General features: G+C 42.6%; 2 protein-coding genes across 2 annotated transcripts in view; one reads left to right on the top strand and one right to left on the bottom strand.

The window, feature by feature from the left end:
- The first annotated feature begins 244 nt into the window (after nt 1-244).
- hdac3 (histone deacetylase 3) lies at nt 245-8,966 on the top strand. The gene is made up of 15 exons (XM_084352596.1): nt 245-431; nt 1,389-1,471; nt 1,615-1,757; nt 2,243-2,324; nt 3,605-3,661; nt 3,765-3,820; nt 3,910-4,043; nt 4,141-4,221; nt 4,361-4,434; nt 4,633-4,697; nt 5,834-5,923; nt 6,116-6,174; nt 6,470-6,549; nt 6,964-7,121; nt 7,216-8,966. The coding sequence occupies exons 1-15, from the start codon at nt 377-379 to the stop codon at nt 7,283-7,285; spliced, it is 1,287 nt and encodes a 428-aa protein (XP_084208722.1). The 5' UTR covers nt 245-376; the 3' UTR covers nt 7,286-8,966.
- Nucleotides 8,967-9,181: 215 nt separating this feature from the next.
- myot (myotilin) overlaps nt 9,182-25,402 on the bottom strand; it is a 28,697-nt gene continuing 12,476 nt past the window's right edge. The window contains exons 9-19 of the mRNA XM_084352765.1: nt 20,288-20,507; nt 18,715-19,244; nt 18,004-18,441; nt 17,632-17,782; nt 17,180-17,281; nt 16,403-16,440; nt 15,734-15,872; nt 14,535-14,742; nt 14,226-14,391; nt 13,115-13,248; nt 9,182-11,087 (exon numbers count right to left, since the gene is read on the bottom strand). Coding sequence (XP_084208891.1) covers nt 10,945-11,087; nt 13,115-13,248; nt 14,226-14,391; nt 14,535-14,742; nt 15,734-15,872; nt 16,403-16,440; nt 17,180-17,281; nt 17,632-17,782; nt 18,004-18,441; nt 18,715-19,244; nt 20,288-20,507 — 2,269 coding nt within the window. The 3' untranslated portion in view covers nt 9,182-10,944. The remainder of the gene's footprint in view (nt 11,088-13,114; nt 13,249-14,225; nt 14,392-14,534; nt 14,743-15,733; nt 15,873-16,402; nt 16,441-17,179; nt 17,282-17,631; nt 17,783-18,003; nt 18,442-18,714; nt 19,245-20,287; nt 20,508-25,402) is intronic.

Raw genomic sequence — 25,402 nt, 5'->3', positions numbered from 1 at the left:
CTCCAGATTAATGTTGATTAGTCAATTTGTCATGGGTATTTTACTACAGACTAACCGTCCTTGTCTTAGATAAATTCAAATAACATAATAAATGACAATAAAGACGACAGTCGTCTCATTTATTACAGTTTATGTTTTATTTTCATGAGTTCAGAAAAGGAAAGGACGTTTAATTATATCGACAAAAGGCTTTTATTTTTTCGGGCCGCTTCCTTTTCTCCCCCTCCCCTCTCCGTTACTACCGTCCCTGTCTGATGACGTATCGAGTCGGTGTTTACCATGGCGGCTAACTGCTAATTGATAGAAAAATGTGGATTATATCGCCGCGGGAACATTCATAGTTTTACGGGAAAAGTCGGAAAATTATTCGTACAGCATGAACAACAGAACATCTTATTTTTATGACCCGGACGTGGGCAACTTTCATTACGGTGAGTTTGGTTATCGTAGTGAACCGGCCTACAAAGGGAAGCGGTGCTAACGTAAGCTAGCTTTATGCTAATAACTTCAGGGCTGTGTTTTATTCTTACATTTAATTTTTTGCATTTCGCATTTCCTCAGTCCATTTGGAGACCTGCTGTGCTGGTTTTTACCATAAAACTATTTAATTTTATCGCTACTGGTGGTGCAAATCACAGAGTATCTAGCATGTTTAGCTAGCTAACGGTATTTATCAGCTATCCGTATGTATTAAAACTGTCCCATATTTCCCTCTGTGCTCGCTATCTGCCTGCTTTTTACATTTATGATGTGCAGATGGTTCATACAGTAAGTTATCCCTTTGTAATAATTGCAGATTGATTTACTGTAAGGATCTTCGTATTTAGACAGTGGAAATGAAATATTTTCGCACAATATGTAATTTTCTGACTGTAAAACCACCCACTGTAACGGCGACGATACCTGCTTTGGAACTGAAATGCTAACAAAACAAAAATATTCAAAACTTCAGAACTAAAGATCATTTAAAGTATTGAAACAACATGTACACACACACACACACACACACACACACATACACATACAGGCAGGGCTGAAAATCAGTACCATCCACTTGCTGGTTAAACATGCAGGTGGATGCACTCACCAGCCAAAAATCAATAGTAATCTGTTAAGTGGCTGGTAAAAATTCACGTTTTAAAGAAGAACTGCACAATATCAATAAACACTATCCTGCTGTAGATATGAAGTGCATTTCAGTGTTTTGTAATCAGATTTGATTTGATTTGACAGTCGTGATATACAGCTTTATTTATCACTTATTAGTCTGCTGCTATGTAACTCTGAAGATTTGTTTTCAACAGTGGTTCTTAAAGAAGTCACTATGAATGCCTCAGTGAAATATCTGTATTATGATTGGTAATTTCTGAAGTGTGTGTGTCCTCCAGGTGCTGGCCACCCCATGAAGCCTCACCGTTTGTCTCTGACTCACAGTCTGGTGCTGCACTATGGACTCTACAAGAAAATGATGGTGAGCAGTACACAGAGATGGTTTCACCGATTCACACCCTGCTCATGCAGAAATACTCCTTTCTCTCTGGAATAACATTCGCTCACTCATGTAACATTTCATAATGTACTGTTCTTTATTAAATCATCCTTTTTACTGATTAGGTGTTCAAACCATACAAAGCATCACAGCACGACATGTGTCGGTTCCACTCTGAGGACTACATTGACTTCCTGCAGAAGGTCAGCCCCAATAACATGCAGGGCTTCACAAAGAGCCTCAACACATTCAATGTCGGAGACGACTGGTGAGTATTATTATTGTTTTTTATAAAAGTGGATTGTTTTAGAAATGAATAATGGCTACATCTGTTAAAGGCGCATTATGTAAGAATTTCAGTTTAAAATATTCAAATAGTCATCTACAAAATTTAGCATGCTTACCAGCTAGCCCCTAGCCAACTTGTACCTGAAGAGGTGGGAATCTGAGCGTAAACCACACCAAAAATCCCCCGGTGCTCCAAGCATCCAGTCCAGACAGTGTCAACTCATGTTACACTGAGTTAGCTGCATGGTTAAATGAGCCAACTAGCTAACGGCAGCTACAGTCAGCAGCAGGTAGTTGTTACTCGGGTTATAGGCAGCCCACGATTTGTTTGGAGTTTGATTTTGACAGATGGCCAATTCTTACATATTGCACCTTTTCATATTCAGGACATGTACTGCACAGTCATAGCATACAATGCCCTTGTGGTTTCATGGTCCATATTATTTGGATATTATTGTCTTTCAGTCCTGTGTTTCCTGGTCTGTTTGAGTTTTGCTCGAGATACACAGGAGCCTCTTTACAGGGAGCCACACAGCTCAACCACAAGGTAACACACACACAATTTATACAAACATACACGAACCAACCTAAATGAAGTCAGTCTCGCCACAGTGAAAATCAGTGGCCTTTGTCTTCTAGGTAGCTTCCCTGTCACAAGCATCATAGCCACTGATTTATTCTTTCAGTAGCAGCCATGTAAACTTCCTGTCCTGCTCTGAGGTTTTTGCTAAGCAGCTGCTGATTAAAGATGAACATGTGTTCAGCAGATGATACTTAGATCACCGGACATCCCTCAGTGTTGACACTTCTTTGTTAAACTGAAACAGCAGCAGTATGCAGCTGCAGCTCTACTTGTCGGCTGCTCAGGACCACAGAGTCGTGAAGGCTGTTCACATTTGTAACAACATGCATCCTGAGTGGTCCGATCACAAGTGGCCCGCTTTAAGTACAGGTGTGAATGCCAATAAAACGCATTGAGGATGCATTTGAGATCTGCTGACCCAGACCACATTCAGAGGTGGTCTGGGCCACATGTGATCACATTCTGTTATCAGAGTGTTTACACATGTGTCCTGGGCCACATTGAAGGACCACCTACACAACTTTTGTCCCATGCAAATCAGCAACAAGAAGAGGCCACAACAACAGGCAGAATGGATTACACACTGATACACACGTAGTGTTCACAGTAATGCAAACTACGTGTGTGGGCTCTCTTAACCTGCCAATGCTGGCAGCAGATATTTGTGAACACACTGTATGTTTCAACTAAGCATTGAACTAGTAACCGCAATATCCCCGGACTCCCTTACAAATCATGTGATTTTAAGAGTTACTGAGTGAAGAGAAACTGCACAATTATTCATCATTCGTATAAATTCGGTGATGCATGCAGTACGTTACATTGTTTCTTTAGTTGTGCAAGCTGTGAGGTGAGACACTCTTTAGACAGGGAAGCAGACAGGCTGGTACAGCGATGCCGCGACAAACTGACAATGTTTACCAGCTGTTTGAACACACAGTTTCAACTGATTTCATCATTTACACAACGTTTATGAAAGACGACAACATTTTATTGACAGCGAACATGTAAAATTTTACAAATACAGTAAACGGTAACCAATACAGGATGCTTTTTGTGGAGTTTAGAGAAACTTTGTGAAACGCTTTATGAAATAAAACAAATGCCTAACTATTTGGACTTACTTTTCGATTCGGCAAATGTTATTCATGAAGATATTTCTTTATTTGTGTAAAAAACATCGTGCCTTTTTGTTTCATTGATGTACGCGATCAGCCTTATGGTGATTCTATGTTGTTTTCCAGATCTGTGACATTGCCATCAACTGGGCCGGAGGTTTGCATCATGCCAAGAAGTTTGAGGTCAGAACCGAGTCCTGTTTACTGGTGTCAATTCTCTCTGCTAATCACATTCGACTTACTTGTGACTGGTTAAAAGCCTAAAATGAGTTTTCTATGTTTGCAGGCGTCCGGGTTTTGTTACGTCAACGACATCGTCATCAGTATACTGGAGCTGCTCAAGTAAGACACTCATCTGAATAACCGTCATCAAGCGTTTACTGCGTCTGTTACTCTCTTTACAACTGTGTGTGTCTGTGTGTGTGTTACAGATACCACCCTAGGGTTCTCTACATCGACATAGACATTCACCACGGTGACGGCGTACAGGAAGCCTTTTACCTGACTGACCGCGTCATGACCGTGTCCTTCCACAAATATGGGAACTACTTTTTCCCAGGAACAGGTACGAGCTGCAAAGGCAACTGCCTAATCTGTGTGTGTACAGTACGTTACGATTGTGTTGTCTGTAGGTGAGTGTTTACAGTGTGTGTTTTCTGCAGGTGACATGTATGAAGTCGGAGCAGAGAGCGGTCGGTACTACTGCCTCAATGTTCCTCTGAGAGACGGCATTGATGACCAGAGTGAGTTCACCTCCTGCACAGTTCATTATTTAAATGTACAGAATAACACATAGAGCTGTATTACTGTTGTGTTGACTGTGTCAGTGGCTGTGGAGATTCACACTGCTGCCATCTGTGTGTGTGTTTGTGTGTGTTTCAGGCTACAGGCAGCTGTTCCAGCCGGTTATTAAACAGGTGGTGGATTTCTACCAGCCGACCTGCATCGTTCTGCAGGTCAGTGACTGATTCTGAACTTCTAATGCAGAACTCATCTGTTTGATTAACTCTTAACCTCAGCGCCAGTCTGTGTGTGTGATGCATCTGTTTCAGTGTCAGATGAAGCAAACCTGTCCCATTATCAGATTATCAGGCTGCATGAACTCGTATGATGATTGTTGACACATTGTGAGTGTGTGTGTTGTTCTGCTTCAGTGTGGAGCAGATTCTCTGGGCTGTGACCGACTGGGCTGCTTCAACCTCAGCATACGAGGACACGGGTGAGACTGACTTCTGTTACATTGTCGAGCAAGAGACTTGAAATAAATAAATACAGTCCAGCTGTGAGTAAGTTAATGTTAAAGATGCTTAATTAGTTGTTAATTTGTCTGATGAAGACAAACCTACATAAAAAAGGCAGATTAATGTCAGTTGCACAGAAGAGCAGAAGTAAAGTAGTTACTGTCTGATGCGGAGCTAATTAACAGTGTGTGGATTATTTTTCTAATAAAAGACGACACAACGTACACTTGTTATTTCCAATTATTATTATCACAGAGTTTCCTCATGCAGAGATGGATTATAAGAGTAAAGTAAAGCGTTGATGGTGTCGGGAAAGAAACTGTAGAATTAAAATGCAGCTTTAATCGTCAGGATGTATTTAGTGTCGTTAATTGTCCCTCCGTTGGACCATGGGAAGTCTGGAACAGAAAAATGATCATCAAAAATGTATCATTATTAACTCTTTTGTCCATGTGGGGGTCCTGTAGGAGTAATGACTCAGTTGTTCTGTGATCTCACTGGTTAGTGGATTAGCTGTTGGCAGGTTTAAAAGTCAATCTGCTCCGGAGCAGGTTAGCCACACAGCATAGGTTACCATGGTGATCCACCCCAGTTAAAAGTGCTCCAGCTTGGTGATGATGGTGAAGCCCAAAGATAGCTGATTACTCACTGACTGGCTTCATGTGACAGGCATGATTTCATCATTTCTCTCTCTCTCTCTGATTAACAGCCATTCTTCTGTTATGTTATGTGTTGTCTTTGTAAACACTGTAAAAACAAACAAGTAATGACTAATTTTGACACACACACACACACACACACACACTTTACAGTAACATATCGGCTAGAGCAGCAATAATTAGTCAAACGATAAGTAATTCAAAAGAAAATTAATCGTCAACTATGAAAACTATGAAACATTTGCTGTGTTTGTGTTTTGGACAAAAGAAGCAATTAAGTATCATGAAACTGATCAGCAGATGAACAGAAAATGAAAATAATCATTCGTTGCAAGCTGGAATCGGCACGGTGCCAACGCGTTTAATACCTGATAATAAAGGGCATGTTTAACATAAAGTGATGCTGCTGCTGATGATGATGATGATGATGATGGTGGCATTTTTATGTCTTCCAGTGAGTGTGTGGAGTTTGTCAAGAGTTTTAAGATCCCTCTGTTGGTGCTTGGAGGAGGAGGATACACAGTGAGGAACGTGGCTCGCTGCTGGTAAGTCACACACACACACACACACACACACACACACACACACACACACACACACACACACACACACACACACAGGTCAGCTTTAGTACACACAACATGGGGTTGATGGTCAAGAGTTGATGGAGGTTCCATGTTCTGAGTCATTATGTGAGCTTTGGTGTTTCCACTAACAGCTGCTTTGTTGTGCTGTAGGACCTTTGAGACGTCTCTGTTATTGGACGAATCCATCAGTGATGAGCTGCCGTATAGCGGTGAGTTGGCGTGCTCAGTCATTGTACTGTGTAATGCACCTCTGTGTCTTTATTAAGGGTTTCTTGCTGCCTAGACTTGCTCCAGCATCAGAGTCCTGTTCAGTTTCTGTGGGTCTGAGACAATGCTTTAAACGAGTAGATCATTTTCAATCTTCAGCACCATCTGTTGGAGGAGCAGTGATTTTACACTTTCAATTTTTTGTAAATCATTTCTCACATACAGTTACAACACACACACTATATCCCTCCATTCTTTAACCTCTCTGGATTCCCCCTCCTTCTGTCTTACCTGCAGAGTATTTTGAGTACTTTGCTCCAGACTTCACGCTGCATCCTGACGTCAGCACCAGGATAGAAAACCAGAACTCCAGACAGGTGAAACACCGTCCCACACTGAGTAGTGACAGCGTTATAATACCATAGAGTGTCTACAGGACTTATAGTCAAAGTTCTTTAACCCTCAACGACCTAGACAGCCACTGGTGGCTAAAAATAGCTATTGTTTCTAAAATATTTAATAACTTTAGAACCACTAATTCTATCCATATGCGTTTATCAAGTCACCTTTGCTTCAGTCTGTTATGATTTAATAACCTATATTGGTCAGAGCTACACAGTCAGTAAATGAAATATAGGATTAAACCTTTTTGACATTGAGATTAATATTATAATAAATGGCTGTACCTCGTAAAGTTAAGTAAAGGTCAGATGTAGACAGTAATTCATATGGAAGTCTAAAACAACAAATCCACTGTGCAGTCTTTTGTAACTGTGTCCATGTTGTTGTAGTACCTGGAGCAGATCCGTCAGACGGTCTTTGAGAACTTGAAGATGTTGAACCACGCGCCCAGCGTCCAGATCCACGACGTCCCCTCCGACATGCTGAGCTACGAACGCAACGACGAGCCCGACCCGGACGAGAGGGGGGGCGAGGAGAACTACACCAGGTCAGTGCACTTTGATACCAGACAGGAGCTAAGACAACAAAAGGTTTAAGGTGCTCCTGTAGCTAACTGTCTGTCAATGATTTCACTTCCTCAGGCCGGAGGCGGCTAACGAGTTCTACGATGGCGACCACGACAACGACAAAGAGAGTGATGTAGAAATTTGACCCATGAAATGAGGAGTGGAGCTTCCTGTTTGCATCGGCTTCAGTCTCCGAACTTCACGTGTACACAGATTTAACAGAAACTTCTGGAAGGACTGAAAAGTCTGTAGTTTCTGCTTCTGTTTTTAAAAGTCCTCAATCAGCCGTCCTTCACACTGACACCACTGTTGCTCCATCAACACAAGTCATCAGAGCTGACGTGATGTCGGCACCAGATTCACGTGCGCGTCACCTCCACTGAAACATCCATACAGTGAATCAGCTGTGTTGTCCCTTCTTGTTTTGAATTTACAAGTAGTGTCAAAACAAACTATTCTGTATGTACACTCGAATATCTAGATTTTGATAATAGCATTTTTTTGTTACATTGTTTTTCCACTTGTTACCTTATTCATGTCATCTTAGTAATGAAATATATGTGATTTTTTAAAGAGGAAAGTGTCATCGGCAACCAATTTGACAAGTATTATAATCAGCTGAATTTAACCTGTTAGTTCCATGTTTGTCTGGATTTAGGAAGCAGCCTAAGCGATGTTTTCATCCGAATATGAAGGATCACGAAGAATTTTGAGCAGCACAAATGTACGTTCTGTCAACCCATGAGATTTAAGAGCAGTAACATATGTGACACGTTACTCAATGAAAAAAAAAACCCCAGTTCCCAGCAGGTGTCATGGAGAAGACATGAGGTGTTGTTGATTTATTTTATCTAAGACACGTGCGTATGTGAGAAGCTGCCTGCCTGGATCCATTAGTCACACACGAGCCAGATGTTTTAAAACACGCCTAAACCAACATACATCTCAAAGGTACATATAAATTTAGTTCAACACTCTGCTTATTTTCAAGTTAGTGGTTTGGTTTTCTTAATCTTAGCATCATTCATGTGCCTTACAGCTCTGAAAAGGCACCTTCACATCAACTTTCAATTGAACTTGACATATTTTGGATTTCTATACAGTGAACATCTGTAAACGAGGCTGATACAAACAGGAGTTCTCCTCCCGTCCTTTCCCCTCTTTTCATCTGCTCTTTATTGTACATACACGTATAAATGTATCGACTGTGAGTGTGATCATAATGTAGAGGACTGTGGTGGTGACGAGGCTGGTAGTTGACACAAGGTATTTTTCCTCTAAACTAGCTGTGGTTCCTGAATCGGTTCTGTTCAAGCTTCATGGAACCTTGGTGCTATCTATGCGGGCTGCATTTCCACCATTTTTAGTTATTTTAGTCCAGGATGTGTCATCAACGCACAATATGCCCACCTCAGTTTGCAATTCACATCTCTGGTTTTTGTTTCGTGCTGCTAACCAACTCTTCAGGTTCCAAACCAATTTATTTTTGGTCAAAATGCTCTGAACGATTCAAAACTAGGTGCACGAACCAGTTCGATATTGGTGGAAAGAGGGCAATAGAGGGCCTTTCCACAAATAAAGAAACCGTTTCAAGAACCAGATCTAATTTAATGGAAAAGCAGTGTCAGTAATCAGATGTCAGAGTGCTGGTCCTTCACTGTAAAAGCTCATTACAGATGTTTATCAGTGGATGTGGGACTCTGAAGCCACAGTAGAGATTCATTCTACCATCTGTCACCTCCAGTCCTCTTTTATTCAGAAACAAGTTTTATGTGATTTTTGATATCGTTGTCTACTTTTGTTTTTAATAAAAAGAACCAATTGAATCACTTGTGTGCATGTAGTATGAAAGTAGTTTCATCAGCCAGGTCTGAGCACCACCACCAGAGGGAAGCATGATGGCAATAATACTGACAGTTATTTTGAAAATGAGTGGCGAGAGGTTTTGTTCAGAATGGAGGCTGCTTGCTGAGCAGGTCTGGAGCCTTAATGACCACACTGCCAACTGTTTAAATATATTTATACACACCAGGAGGCCAAGTCAAGGTCACCTTAACTTTATTTCTCATTCATCCAGTGATATGTAGAAGTTCTTACACAACAAACAGTACTTGAGGAGAATACACACTAATACCTGCAGTTTCAAATCCCAACAGAAAGGCCCTAACTTACCAAAACTACTCTGGTGCTTCAAGCAACTCCAATGTTTAACCCTGTTTGATCCAAACATCATACTGTAACAAACTGTAGTACGACATCTAGAACCATCAGTTCTCAGTTTATATGTTTTTTAAATGCATTTGAACCAGGAAATCAGCTTTCATTGACTTTTTGGGCTGACTGAGCTACGGCCACACAGGGTTAAATAACAGACATTCAGTTTGCATGCAGATCCAGACAAAACTACCAGGTATTTGTGAAGTTAGTTTATGTCTGGCAGTAACAAGCAGTTCCAAGGTAAGCAGGCAAATCAAGCCTCTTTGTGATACAGCATATGTTGAGGCTCTGGTCAGAAATGAAGAGTTTGGCAAATCTCGGCAGAGGCCGACACACTGATACCTGTTTTCTGACTGAACATACAGACTTAAAGATGGAGAAGAAAGTGTAAAACGTCTTATCTGCACTGCAGATGTGATGAAATGTAAACAGGTGTAAGTGTTGAGAGCAGATCAGGTTCAGTTCAGCTGGGTATCAGGATGGCAGCCTGTGCTATCTGTCCAACTCACAGTATACACCTCTGGTTGCAGTCCCAACACTGAAACTAATAACTTCAGTTCAAATAAATAGCTTCATTCACATACACTGTATATTAGACATCTTTAAAAACACAAATCAGGCAGAATTTATATGACAGCAGAGAATCTGAGCAGTAACCAATGGTGGTATCTTTAAACAAGAGGTGAGAGGGTTAGTTAAAACTCTGACTTTCTTTTCCAGTTTATCTAACTTTACAGACACACATTATCAGAGGCAACAGCAGCTGTGACTCAGAAAACACATTTAAATCCAGAGGCTCAGGCACTAAATCACCCTGATTCAGCTACAAGCTGGAGGAGACAGAAAGTGACAGGCAGACAGTTGTCAGGATTAAAGTGCAGTGATAGATGTTGGTGGTGTAGTTAAGAGCGTTCAATACAAGTAGTTATAAATTAAATCTCATCATTAGTTCCCTGTGGGTAGAATGGTTTCTGGACCACAGCACTGAGGTTGGCCACTGAGATATAACTGGCAGCAGGGCTGACTCTGCCACACTGTGTCCAGGTCTATTAATACATCCATGACCTACACACCGTGTTGCTGGGTGCAGAGCAGACAGGAGGATGAAGAGACAGACGTAGAGAGGCTCACAGACATGTATCAAACATGAGCTGTACAGATAGACAAAGGAAAGGCACAGTGGTGACAAACAGCAGCAGGTGGAACAACATAAGGTGAGATTATTTGACCTCAGAAGGCACTCGAATAGGAAAGATTACTCTCCTCATGGTTAGAGTTGTAGGCTCCTCCAAGTATTTAAAACACATAACATGTCATGAGTGGAGGAAGGGTAGTGATGAACATCTTAGCAAGACAATTAAAAGTTTTTCCAAATGAGAAATTTCTACAATACCACATCACAACCCAAAAGTAGCTTCTTTAATGAACCCGACCTGGCTCGGCCTCAGTACTCTCCGCTGCACTGCTGTTACTCTGTATTCTGAACCAAAGCTTGATTATTAGCACTAGATCTGCCTCGACGTGACAGTGAATACAGGCTCCGGTCCATTTTTGAGATGTGTGATAGTGATCGGGTTTAGTGCGTCTCTACAGCTCCTCACTCTCATACAGCGGGGCGGTGTGCTGAGCAGGGCTCTCCACAGTCAGAGAAGGCACGTGGCTCAGAGACGACAGCAGCTTCAGCGTCTTGGAGCCAGGGGGCGCCGTCTTCATGGGTGCCGCTGTGCGAGCTGCAAGGGGCAGAAAGAGAGGGGAGGGATGAGTTCAATTCACTTTAACTGGTCAGTTACACATGAAGTGTGTTTTGTTGTTTGACAAACATCAGTTTGCTTGCATACAACCTTATTTGTGTTATTAGAAGGCTTATAACTGTTATTACTATCAACATTATTATCTTAAAGACAGGCAGGATCATACTTAGTTAAAGGATAAGTACCGTTTTTTACAACCTGGACCTTATTTCTGGCAAAACATATGGTCATTTACTCACCCAGATAACTTTGGTGTCATTCGGCGTCGTTCGGACGAAATTAGATCCAGTGTAGCGGCGATATATCCATATAATGGGAGAGACGGGGCAGCGACACACAGCCTCTATATAACGCATTATCTGCCACAAAACTAGTTCATTTCATCAATATTTTGTTATGAAATGCTAGCGCTATTCCCCTCTGAGTCCGGGCTCGTCCGTTATCAACATCCGGGGTCAAACTAGCAGTAGCAGCTACAGGTAAACAAGCCGCGCTGTCGTGGGTGCGTGCGCAGCTCAGAGACGACATCTTCCAGGTCAGAGGTAGTAGATCAGCCTACAGACCCCGGATGTTGACAATAGACGAGCCCGGACTCAGAGGCTAATAGCGCTAGCATATCATAACAAAATATTGATGAAATGAACTAGTTTCGTGGCAGATAATGCGTTATATAGAGGCTGTGTGTCGCTGCCCCGTCTCTCCCATTATATGGATATATCGCCACTACACTGGATCTAATTTCGTCCGAACGACGCCGAATGACACCAAAGTTATCTGGGTGAGTAAATGACCATATGTTTTGCCAGAAATAAGGTCCAGGTTGTAAAAAACGGTACTTATCCTTTAAGTAATCTGCAGATTAACCTATAATGACAATAATCCTTAGTTGCAGAGCTAGTCTTAAATCTTCTAGCTTGTTTGGAAGGAAACCACAAAAATCATTTACAACTGGTTTCTGGTCTCATATCACATGTAAATAAAACTGTACATGTTATATATCCGATGGTGCTCAGTAATCTCTCACCACAGAGTGAAACAGCCTCTTGTTTTACCTGCAGATGCCTTCTTTACTTATATTAATAATACGAGTAACAGCAGTGGCGTTACCGGCAGCAGCAACAGATTTTACTGTAGATGACTCGAGTTAAACATTCCTTTCATGCCAGGTGTCTGAAAATAACTCTTCTGCTCTGCACGTCATAGCACAGAACAGGACAGCGAGGCTCAGTGAAAGATAAGGACCAGACAATAAGTCCACGGCTCTCCATGTTTCATCTGCTCTTTTTCAAACTCACAAAACTATCAACTAAATATTTTCATGCATTTGACATCTGATATGTACATTTCCTCTGTGGTGAATCACTGTGCTGAGGGCCTGTCCACCTGTTCGTCTGGACGGAGATGATTGTATTGGGTTTTTTTTAAAAACCCTGTTTACAAAAATACGTAGGCCTCAGACAACTGTTTTCATTCACTGTGAAATATGTGGCTGCTTACCCTGCCTATACTAACTATAAGTCCTTGGTGATTTAGGTAAAGACTTGATAAGGGGGTCTAAACTCACTTTCAGCTTTAGTAAGGTATACCGTCCAGCTCAGGTGGAACAGAGGCTCAGGTACTTCCCTTTGTTGGTCCTCTCACTCAGCTCTCTGTCTCCACACAGCAGATGGCGTGTTATGTGACCGAGCAGAAACCTAATATGTGTTGTATGTTCCTCCCTCATCAGTGGATGGACTCCATACTTATCTCTGTGACTCGCTGATTATGCAGTATTGTCATACGTTCATCAAGTTTCTGCTCGATCACGTAACACAGCATTTGTTTGACGTGTTTCAGGCTGCAGAGCTGGATTCAGTGTAGCGGTAAGCGCACATCATTCTCCATCTGCTGTTTGATTTTACAGCCTTGCTACTATGGTAACTACCGGCCTATCTCATACAGCAGATAACGGAGACGGGCCCTTTAAAGCAAATTTGCGTAGAAAGATGAACACACAGTGGACTTACTGCCTACATCCAGCCTCGAGTTACATGTGGACATGCCAGCTTCATTGATGGCAGAGAGAGTGTACCAACCAGCATCAGACTTCATCACCCTCTCTATCAACAAGCACTGTCGGCCTGAGCCGTCCTGATACAGACTGTGGAGAGACAAAGACACATTCACATGTTTAGTTCATTGCTGGGTTAACACAACTGTATCATCTTGATGCAGGCTGAAGAGTCAATACATAACATTTGAATAAAAAGATAGTGGTGCACATAGACCAAGAAGAAACACACTTTCTCATGCAAGTCCTTTTTTTGTATTGCGCATACTGTCCAGTAGGAATCAGAAGCAGGGGAAGATGTGTACATGTGCAGTTTTCTATTAAATATAAAGCTGTTATCTGCCGTCAGGAATCTGACCCACACGATGAAATCAACTTTGTGATTCTCAAACAAGTTGTAATAATATTAAAGCTCAGCCTGCACATTACTTTGCCTATCCACTTGGGGGCAGCAGAAACAAAATGTGGACACAACACTCACAATTCAACTTTTAAAAGGCCTAATCTGTAAAAAAGTTAATTGTTGAGACTCACTCCCAACTCATCAAATACTGACACTTTCATAACTGAAAAAAACAAACAAGAGAATTGACAAAAGATGGCAATGTTAGTGGTGAGACTGAATCAAACAGTAAAGCAGCAGTCTATAAAACCAACCAGATGACCTGAAATGGCTATATGACTAAAGTTGACTTTTTTCTTTTTTCATGGACAAGTAGTCATCTGATCTAATAGAAATATAAAAATATTGATTATAGGTGCTTTAAGGCACCCACTTTGGTAACCATTGCTTAAGCTAGTTGGGTCTTCTACCGATAAAACTCTAAGAAGTTGCCTTGATCCTGTTGAAGGAAGTATCAGAGTCATACTTCTCTCAAGTAAACGTGCACAGTACAGTATATGACTCAACAACAGGACTGAAGTAGAAAACAAAATATGCTTTGTAAAATACTTGATAGATAAGTTTATCGAAAGGTGTATCTTCAGCATCATGTGTTGAGTTTAATGTGCAATACTGGAGAGCTAAGGAAGAGTCTGGGTGTAATGAAGTCCTGTAGTTGACCCACCTCATTCTTTGAGGGTCAATGCGCAGCATATCTTTATCTTTCTTCCAGAAGAGCTGTGGAGGAGGAGAAGCTTCCACTTTACACTCTAGCCTGACAGTGTCGCCCTCTAGAGCTCTGGAGTTCAACATCTTCTGGACAAAGGTGGGAGGACGCAGAACCTCCTGGGCTGCAGAGAGGAACGAGAGGTTGCACAGCACATGAGATTCAGTTCTCTCTTATTATCTCATCTATCATCATTGAACTGCACTCTAATGAAATTCTGCATAGAAAAACAGCATTTTCAGGCTAAAACAATAATGACTTTTGTACCTAATACATCGAGCTTCATGCTAAATCTGCTCTCTCCTGCTCGGTTCCTGGCCACACACTCATACACTCCGGCATGGTGCACTGTGACAATCTCTATGATGAACGAGTGCATCCCTTTTTCACACACCAGCATCTTATGGTAGTCATCTGGACGAATGGCTTTACCGTCCAGATACCAGCAGACGTCTGGTGTAGGGAGGCCTCCGACCTGAATGGAGAAAAGTTGAAATTTTATTAGGGCTGGTGCGATGCGTCAAAGTCTCATCTCATCTCTCATCTCATTTTCTTTTTGCCGCTTATGCGCGAGGGTCGCGGGAGATGTTGCCGCTTTATCCCCCCCTTTCAAGGGGGTTACTGGAGCCAATCCCAGTTTCTTATGGGCGGAGGCTAGGGTATATCCCTGGACAAGTTGCCAGTATCGTACGTAACGTGCGGCACGATTTCTCAAGACGGCAGCAGTAGCAAGATGGCACTGTTAGGTGTGGGAGTGTCACTCCATGGTCCGTATGTGACGTGTTTGGGACCCCCTCTGATTAGTTTGCTGAAAGACGAAGCTGCTGTGTTGTTCTGCTACTGGCATGCTGGTCTGATTGATGATTGTTTGTCCTCATCAACGGAATAAAAAAGAACAGTAAACAACCAGGATGAGGCAAATCATTACTGTGTTTTAAACTGGGGGACAAGATTGAATCAAAGTGAAAGTGAAACTTAATGCTACACAGAGAAATGTCTGTTGTGTTGTAACATGCCCTGCTGATCGCCAGCTTATGGCCACCGCAATGTGTAAAAAGTCCCGTTTACGTTTTGTCCTCACCCAAACATAATATATGTTAGGATAACACAGATTACCAGTTAAGACTGGGCTATATTTTGTTGGGGAATAATGCCCTGCAGTGCAAACTTTGTCATATTCATTTGTTGATGATTGAAGATGATTGAATAAAATATTGAAACATAAATGACAAGTTTTGAAATGTCATTTTGTGTAAATCTGTTGTTATATGAATCTAGTAATAATAATAAAAAACGTTAATCAAAAAAAAAATCAATAGATTAATCGATAAAAAAATAATCGTTAGGTGCAGCCCTACATTTTATTCCCTCTCAATTTAGCCTTGCATAAACACACCACTATGGTTACATGATCCCTTGGATTTAATGCATGCATGCATGAATGTGTGAGTGATTTGGTCGTTCACCTTGAAGTCGATCCTACAGAAGCGTCCCTCCTCTACAGTGAGGTCTGGAGGGATCTGCAAGAAGCGAGGAGCATAACATTTTTCCTGGATAGCTGGGCCCTCATTTGCTCTCTCATCTGTCCCTGAGTGGTGCCTCCCCCTGAACACACAATGACAGAGATCATTTATTCATTATTCACTTTCAATGACTGAATTTTACACTCCACTAGTGACGGCACACAAACAAGCAACCCTAATAATACTGATTCCTGTTCAGTTGCTGTCCTCTGACAGCATGGCTACTAGAGTTTAACATCTCTCCTGACACACAGTTGGAGACATTTAGTAGATTTAACTTGTAACTTTGCCCAAGCGCTACACAAGCCATTTTATGGGCACTTCAAGATTTTAAATGACTGTTTATATGGTTGGTTGATCTGCAAAGTATCATGCATGACAGTCCAGAGCAACTTGAGGCTCAGTAACCACACTCAAAAGGACAGAAACACAAACCTGAAAAGAACATGCGCATAATCATTTGTATCCACCTTTTTTTAAAAGATTGATTTGGTTTTACAACTGCATAGAGTCAGTAAATACTGCCATGCTGGACGGGAATCTTGAGGTTCTGATGTTGACTGGAACTGTGGGTTTATAACTGAGCAATATTGATACATAAAGTGTATTTACCACAGTCCACCTGTGTGTCTTCCTTCTGGTGACTCTGGCTGGAACAGAAAACAGATCAACGTAAGTAGAAGTAATGACAGGTTTCAACTTTGAAAACTTACTGTACTCGCCAACAGGTTGATAAAATGCCAAGAGGGTAACTCTGTGTATGTGATGTGTGTGTGTGTATTCTGACACAATGGTCCTGTTGTCACCCGTGAAAGGGGCTCGTTCTCAGAAAACAGGCTTGAAATAGCCGCTGACAAACCTTGCTGGCTTCAGAGGACATGTGTGTCTGTGTGTGTACATGCGTGTGTTGTGTTGGTGCTGTGTGAAAGAGAGAGAGAATAGAAGGTGCAAAGCCCTTTGAGCGACAGAGGCTTTTTGATAGAACAATCCTGCACGCGCGCACACACACACACACACACACACACACACACACACACACACACACACACACACACACACACACACACACACACACACAGCGCAACTGTTGAAAATGACAGTTCAGTGGGGCTGCTGATTATACTGCCAGGCTTTTTCAACTTTGGGCTCTGGAGCCCATCAGGAGGCCCTGAGAGGGGAACGGGCTCCCTGTGCAGCCATTCAAACCCAAATGACTGTAATAATGTGTGGTCTTTACTTGATAGCAAAACGAAAGCTAATGGCTTTTGGACCAGAGCCAACATAAATGCAGCACATAAACACACACCAGTACAATCTGAAACACGCTTATTGAAGGATTTTTGGAATTATTCTGATGTCTACTGACTAAAGGAAAGTTTGCCGTCGTACCTGGTCAAGTTGTGAGTCTGAAAGATTGTCTTGGTCAAACATGTAGGTGGCGTTGTCTGGACCCAGCAGCCTACGAGCCATACGCTCCTCATAGGACAGTTTCTGTCAAAATTGAAGCTTTATACTGGTAACTCTCATTTCTTAGACACACATAGGAAGTGTGCTGTGATCTGTTTTGGTAAACTTTTGCATTATTTATTCTGTTAGGTTCAAACAGGCACACACTGTGTCAGTGTGAATGGGCTGGAATGTGTAAGTGTGTTAGTGGATGGGATGATTTGTTTTTTTTCCTTTTGTTGATGAATGAAATGAAGGATTCTTGCATTTCCAACACAGTTTGCAGGACACACACACACACACACACACACATACACACACACACACACACACACACACACACACACACACACACACACACACACGCATATACACGCACACACGCATATACACACCTGACTGGTTCTCCTCCTGGCGTCCTTTGAGCGCAGCTTCTTTTCCAGGTCCTGGATGAGGGCGTCTTTAGAGCCCTGGATGTCATCATCTGTTGAGCGAGAGGAGGAAGGCCGAGGAGCTACAGACTTCTTCAGGATGGGCTTGGGAAGGCTGGGTGACAGAAAGAGAAAGATAAGATAAGTTAAAAAGCACAAGAAGACAGCAAAGATGAAGAAGAGAAGAGTAAGTCTGAGGATTGAGAACTTTAATCATTGTAAACAGTTAAGAAGTGGTGCCTTCTCTGTTCTGGGAAACGTTCTCCTTTTTAAAACTTACACAAATCTGTTCAATCAGATGAAAATTGATGGTAATTGATGTATAGTTTGACTCACGTGTTTGGCGTCCCCTTGTAGCTGGCGGGCAGGGAGACCACAGCAGGCGGTACTCTGTTCTGACTGTTGGGAGTGTTGGATTGTGAGAGAGAGGAGGATGATGGAGAGAGAGGGGAGTGAGGGAAGGAAGGGGACACTTGGAAAGGCTGCTGAGGCAGGGAGGACGGAGAGGAGGAGGCCCGCAAGGGAAGGAGAGGGCTGGAGGGGGAGAGTGGGGAACGGCTGGGGGAGGTGGAGGGGCGGGGCAGGTTAGAGTTGGGAGACAACTTGGAGGAGGAGAAAGGGGAGAAGGCAGACGGCAGCACGGAGCAGAGGTAAGCAGCAGGTGCTGACATGGTGTCCTGGTTTGCTGGCAGGGTGGCGCTGCCGAGGCCGGTGGCACTGGGGACGCTGGGGGTGAGGGTGATGGTGGAACGCATGGTGGTGCGGGGGAGAGTGGCAGAGGATGGGGAGAACGGGGAGGGGGGAGAGGTGGTGTGGGGGTGAGTGGTGGAGGATGGGGAGAACGGGGAGGGGGGAGAGGTGGTGTGGGGGTGAGTGGCGGAGGATGGGGAGAACGGGGAGGGGGGAGAGGTGGTGTGGGGGAGAGTGGCGGAGGATGGGGAGAAAGGGGAGGGGGGAGAGGTGGTGTGGGGGAGAGTGGCGGAGGATGGGGAGAACGGGGAGGGGGGAGAGGTGGTGTGGGGGAGAGTGGCGGAGGATGGGGAGAACGGGGAGGGGGGAGAGGTGGTGGAGTCAGAGGGACTGAGTAAGGGGGCAGTGGAGGAAAAAGGAGGTGCAGCAGAGGAGGCCGGGGTGGAAATAGGAGAGCTGAGACTGGATGAGGAGGGGGAGGACCTGCCCGTGCCGTTGGCCTGGGTCTGGATCTGGGTCTGAGCGACAGACTGGGCTTGGTTCTGACTGAGGCTTAGTGACTGAAACTGGGTCTGGGTCTGGGACAAGGACTTGGACACTGACTGAGTTTGAGAAAAAGACTGACTTTGTGTGGACACCTTTGTAGTTTGACTCTGTATCTCTGTAACATTTTGACTATTCTGGGGACTGTTGAGGTTCTGTTGGGAGTTATTTTGGTTCTCCTGGGCCTCCCTCAGGACACTTTCATAACTGGGTGCCTGGAAGGAAGGCTGTGACTGAATAAAGTGCCTCGGTCGCTCATAGTTAAAGGCACTGGGAGGGAAGGTGCTGGGAGTGAAGGTGGGCAGGTCTGACAGGTTCATGTTGTTGCCTCCTGGCTGGGAGGACTGGAAGAGAGTTGACACACACATTTACAGAAAGTGAATCAGATGGATTTGTACCATTTCTGACTGCAATAAAGAAGAGAAACTTTTACACATTGCCATTCACTCAGTTAAAGCTAACAAACATGTTTCTTAAATACCATGGGCCCTGTCTTAAGCCTGACGCAGAAAGCAGAAAGCGAATGCACTATAGACAAAGCTGGTCCATATAGACGAGCGTAAAGCTTTCCTGCTATTTAAAGGGCGCGTTATTGAGATAGGCAGGTTCAAAATGCACAAACTCTGTTTTAATGATTAGAGAGGCTGCATTTGGTCATTTTAAACGTTTCCATGTTGGCAGTAATTCCACTGAAGCAAATATTGTGGCAAATTTAAGCAGCAAAACTAAAAGCTGTAGTTATAAACTTGACAGGAGCAAGATAACTCTCCAGGACCTTCCCTCCTTAAAAGGTAATAGGAGATGAATCTCTGATAGTTTAATTCATGTTACACCCAAACACACCTATGAATAATTAAGAAGTACAATAAATCAAGAACACAACCTATTTGCACCTTACTCTGCGCCTCGGTTATGCGCAGCTTAACTAGCAAAATTGAGTTGGACACTCCCCAAATGCACTTGCACCATGCAATTTAGATCTTGCAGTATAGACTGTTTAAATAGGGTGTTGATAAAGAAAAAACATTCAAAAGAATATTCAAGGTGGAGTTAAGATGATCAATTAATATCTGCTGTATTTCTTGCTGTTCAAAATGTAAAACAACAACAACAACAAAAAAAACGCTGAAACATTCTAAAGATTATACCCCTTCAACACTTCGACACCTCAGTACAAACAAAGAGAGGATAAAGGAGATGGATACATTACATTGTAGCCATGGCTGCATACAGTGCATTTATTTACTTATCTATCGGCTGGTGTTTTCTCTCTAAAGCCTGTGTTGTAATTTGCCTTCCAAATTAACCCTTAAAATCGGACATGTAAACTCAGACACATTGTAGAAGTAAAAAAAGTTTCTCAGGCAGCACAAAACTTTGTTCTTACAGTGAAACTGAGCTTGCTTGGGGTGAACAGCTTCGGTGTTTGGTTTGTATCCTTGACTTCGGTTGGTGGTGGCGGTGAGGGTGGAGGGGGAGGGCTGGGCGTATAGGATAGGACAGTGATCTCTGGTGACCTTTGTCCTTCTGAGCTCAGGACACTCTCCTCTTCGCTGCGGCCGAAGGGTTCGTTAGAGGAGTGGTTGGCCAGCTGCGGCTCTGGGAAACTGACAGATGAAAACAGACGTGTTAGCAAAGATTTGGATATATCCGAAAGTAGAGTGTCAGAGAAACTGATGGATAATATACAGAAATAGTTACCATCTGAAGCTAAAGGGATTTTATTTGTGATAATCTCCCCATCTCCAGGCGGTGGTGTCCGCTCTAACATGATATAATACCAAGATCCAAAGACACCACACAGTTGTTGTGCCTAATTATAGGCGTACAATCATCCAATTGGGTAAAAGTTGAGTGTTTGCATAGAGGAGAACTAGAACATGCTGCCTGGGTCCCTTGGACAGAGGCCACACAAGCTAACTTGCAAACAGACACATTGTTGTGCTCAATTTTGTGACCCAGCCTATAGGTACGATCATGGCTGAGATTTTTACCTTCATCATCAATATGTCAACTGGTGAGATAAATTATCAAGTATCTTTGACAGCAGAATTTATGTTCCAGTGCGGCTGCCATCGTACAACTGGGACTGTCTAATGAGAGTAACAGATATCAGAGGGTCTGCTCCCATTTCAGCCCACTCAGTAGTTTTCTTCCTGTAATACTGAGCCAGGCTGGTCCTCTACTTTTCTACTCGGAAAGAATGTTGTTCCCATGACTACCACGTAGTCTGGGCTATGCAGGAGCATAATGACAATAGCAGTCTCTATCTTCGCTCTCTCTCACACACTCATTCAGTTATACACACTTGCTCACTGTTTTTCTGTATTTCCCCTCGTCTCCTGAGGGCACAAGACAGTTTTTGGCCAGCCAGCATCAGCTGACCTTGAGTCAGAGACTCTAATCTTCGATCTTGATTAAAACACACTGATGGACTATCACATTTTTGACCCCGATGTGAACCTAAATCCTAAGAATGAAGTGTGAAAAATGGATTTCTAATGAATGTATGGGAAACCCTGTTGCAGTCAGTATGGGCCATTAGCCCATTTAGCTAAAACAAACAAACAAAAAAATGTACAAAAAAGGAAAATCTTAGGCCCAAAAGAAAAAAAACAAATCGTTTCCAAGAACGAATAGTTTTGTTTGGATATTTGTTCTTGGAGGCTATTCGTTTTGTCAGACAAATATTCCCCTCTAGTGTTTCCAAGTATTATTGTTGGCCATGCTGTCACAAAGACAACTGGATCGTTTCCTCAAATCCGCAAATATCAACAACAGAGGTCAAAGTTTGAGTTAATTCAATTATTTATTGATTATTCATTAATTTAGTCTTTAATAGAAATGGATTGCTAGTTAACCTCCTTTTCCCAGGTGACCACATGCCTGGCTAAGTATTTTTGAAACATCCTCACAAGACAAAAAAAAAAACCCAACTAAATCCTTCTTGACTTATACCTATACAGTCAGGCTCTAAAGCAGACATCTTGACTTGTCACAGCAGAGAGGGCACAGGTGGTACTACTAACATTAACAACATTTAACTGTCCCAGCGATGTAAGTCATGACAGTGAGCCAGCGTGCACAATACCAAATGACTGGAAGTGTCACAGCTGAAAGTAATGTAGCAATGATTATCAAACACACCTGTCAGTGACAAGTCAATATGGATATATCTAACATACACAGAAACCAACGTGGTGAACCTATAGCTCTCAGACATGTCAGCAGCAGTGTACTGTACTTGTTTATTCTTTTTAATTGGCACTATGACCCTTATCATTTTAAACAGTGTTTCCACTAAGGCTTTCCTCCTCTGCAAATGGCTAAATGATCTTACACGATCATATAGAGAGCACGTAGAATGCATTAGGTGTGAGTGGATATTAGGGATCCAACAATATTCAATATTTTATTGAGGTTCAATACACAAAGGCAAACAATACAATACAATACAATACTACAATAATGTTTGCTGTTTAACTTGATTGGATACTGCATGTTTTTTATGGAAGGCAATTAAGATAAGTGTTACATTTTTATAATAAGGTTTGTGGTTTGACTATATCTGCTTTTAATTAATTTTACATGCCTTTGCTAGTGTGAGTAGTTTTATATTAAGATATCAAAACCGTACCGTTACCGTGGCCCAAAAACTGTGATGCATACCGAACTGTGGGAAAACTCTACCGTTGCATCCCTAGTGGATGTTAGCCTGTATGTTAAAAGTGTTGATCAGTACGTTTTCCTATGTGTTTGAAAAGCTACTATGTGAAAAATAATGTGTGTGTGTGTGTGTGTGTGTGTGTGTGTGTGTGTGTCTGTGTGTGCATGTGTCTATGGGCCTACAGTACACATGCATGGGCATTTGTATGTGTATTTGTGTTTGTGTCATTAAGTGGGCAAAGCTATATTGGTCTTGGAATTCGGACATCAGCTGGCAGGTGCAGATACTCTGCTGGTGACCCAACCCATTTAACACACACACACACACACACACACACACACACACACACAAGCTCTGCATGGCATTGTGGGTATAAGCCTGCTAAGCTATCATAAGTCCTCTGTATGACCGGGACAATATGAATATTTCACAGAATTTAATCAAGCTTTTGAAAATAAAAGTATCTGCTGGATCAACCTGCAGTCTGTAGTGAAATCAACTGCTCATACCAGGAGGTGACATAAAATGCATAATTCTCTGTAGGAGGGATTAGTATCATTCTTCATTCATTTGTCTGTTTTGTCTGTCTACCTGAGGACCAGAGGCTGAGCTGGGTTCAGTTTGACATAACTGTGTTGACAGCCGGTCAGAGCTAAAGAGAAAGGCACCGAGAGGGAAAACACTTCTTTAACTCGGTCTTAGGTGAGCCAAACAGGTAAAGCAAAATGTCTTTAAGGAAAAGCATGACTGGATTTCAAACTTCAAAATAATGTTCAACCCACAATAATAACTAAACCTTCTCATCACTAATCTGAGGTCATTATTTTTATTGCCGGAAAAATTCCAAACCAACGGAAGCACAGCATGCTACGGATAATCCAGTTCCTCTTTCCCAAATCAATAAACTCATCAGATGAACTTCCAGTCGGCCGGAGAACCTCAACATGACCTTAACAGCCAGACCGCTGCCAACAGTTTCTGAACAACTGTTGTTGTTTGCAGCAGTGAGGAAGGGGTGGTTTCTGAAGGACACAGACGCCATGTCAACTTCACATTACGGATGAGATCATAGCACCCGACACTGATACAGAGTGGACCGTTACACTCAGCCAAACATACTTCACACCATGGATTTGAGTCACGGCATCAAGTCAAAGTTAAGGACACTTAGTATCAGAGTATCAAATACGAAAGCTTAAGGGGGAAAATATTACCTAATACTCACTGAGGGGCATCTGTGGTATACTGCTCAACTGTTATTTTTCATCTGCTGTGATATTTCTACACTTTTGGTGGGAGATTTTAGAGTATTTCCCAGTACTTCTCACAGGTTATCAATGTTTTTGTATAGAAAACTGCAAAACAAGGTAGTGTCTGAGTGGGTGAGTGAGTGTCATTTTTCCATTCTACCTGACTGCACATGAATGCACCATTCTGGCAGTCTTGTTAATCAGTTACTTCAAACTCCTCACAGTGTTTTTTGTTGTTTTTCCTCACACATGCAAAACACAAAAACTGATTGTGATGAGTGCTTAATCTACACGAGACCACCATATAATACCTATAGATGGGCAACACTGCTTGTAGCTGCCTAACATTTGACACAATAAACTACAGTTTCACATGCTCAATAATATCAGCTCTTTTGTAGGCCTGCTGGTGAACGGTGGAGCCTGAAGGACACACAGTACCACTTTAAGGATGAGCTCATAGCCCATTCTAAGGTACCACTTGGCTTCAGTATGGCTGTCTGGCAGGCAGCAAACACAACTTAGCAGCACAATAAAGACACATATTTATAGCAGGTCTCTGAAGAAGCTGCAGAGGATCCCCAGAAAAGTGTGGGGTAGGTTAATATCACATTTCAGGTCAGTTCAGGTGAATTATACAGTATATGAGTGAAGATGTGCCAAACTCTAATAAATCCCCACCTTCAGTACGGCCAGGCTGCCACATCATTTCAAAATAAAACCTTGCTTCTAAAAACCAAAACCGAAGCTTACTTTTGAGGACTTTGGCTACAATTTCGTCAAACTTATAAGAAAAGTGTGTTTTGAAAATTATGAAATACATTTGCGGGGATTAGCATTAACAGGTGGTCCAATTTTCACTGACCGTTTAATAAAATAAACTTAGAATAGCATCCTTGGCTAACGTGAAGTTAGCCTAATGTTAATTAAAATGATCTGAGGCTAACTTAATTCCTCCTCGTCGCCTGTTTGAAAGAGCACCAAGCCTGATGACACACACACCCAAAATAGACTAAAGTCAAGCATAGTTTGACCTTTTAAAGACGACAGAGAATATTATGTTTCCATGATGTACACAAGGAGGGAAACTAGCTTGTTTAAACGTCAGCTAACGTCAAGGTAGAAAAGAAAAACGTTAGAAACGTTAGAAAAGTGGCTCAAAGTTATCCAAAGCTCCCGACAGGTTAAAGGCAGCCGTTACCTGAGCGTCGACAGAAGAAGATATTTTCTTACCTCGTTGAACGTTTCAACACAACTGTCCACAAACTTCACTGAGGATTAAACCGGGAGACTTTCCTCCGTGTGGACCGGCTCCACGCTCCGACACGAAGCGGGAGGCTGGACTGCGACAGGTGACACCGCGCGCTCACGAGGGCTATGTGGACAGACGGAAGCGCGCGCGTCCAGCTGATTGGTTTAATTTTCAAAAGCTCAGCATCGTCATCACAGCTGCATGTGTGTGTACCGTCCGTGGTCCAGAGTCACAGCTGCTCCCTGACAGCACCACTGCAACTATTATATTCAATGTGTTTTTACTTTAATCAGCCCTTCTCAGCAGCTGCATTTATTTCCCTCATTAACTGGC

The sequence above is a fragment of the Pagrus pagrus genome (assembly GCF_965226575.1).
Source record: "Pagrus pagrus genome assembly, chromosome: 5".
NCBI lineage: Eukaryota > Metazoa > Chordata > Actinopteri > Spariformes > Sparidae > Pagrus > Pagrus pagrus.
Note: the sequence above shows the minus strand (reverse complement) of the source record. Positions and strands in the feature narration are given on the sequence as shown.

Coding starts and splice junctions, on each gene's coding strand:
- hdac3 (XM_084352596.1), top strand. CDS start 377: ATGAACAACAGAACATCTTATTTTTATGACCCGGACGTGGGCAACTTT. Junction 4,044..4,140: donor CTACTTTTTCCCAGGAACAG/GTACGAGCTGCA, acceptor TGTTTTCTGCAG/GTGACATGTATGAAGTCGGA. Junction 6,550..6,963: donor AAAACCAGAACTCCAGACAG/GTGAAACACCGT, acceptor ATGTTGTTGTAG/TACCTGGAGCAGATCCGTCA.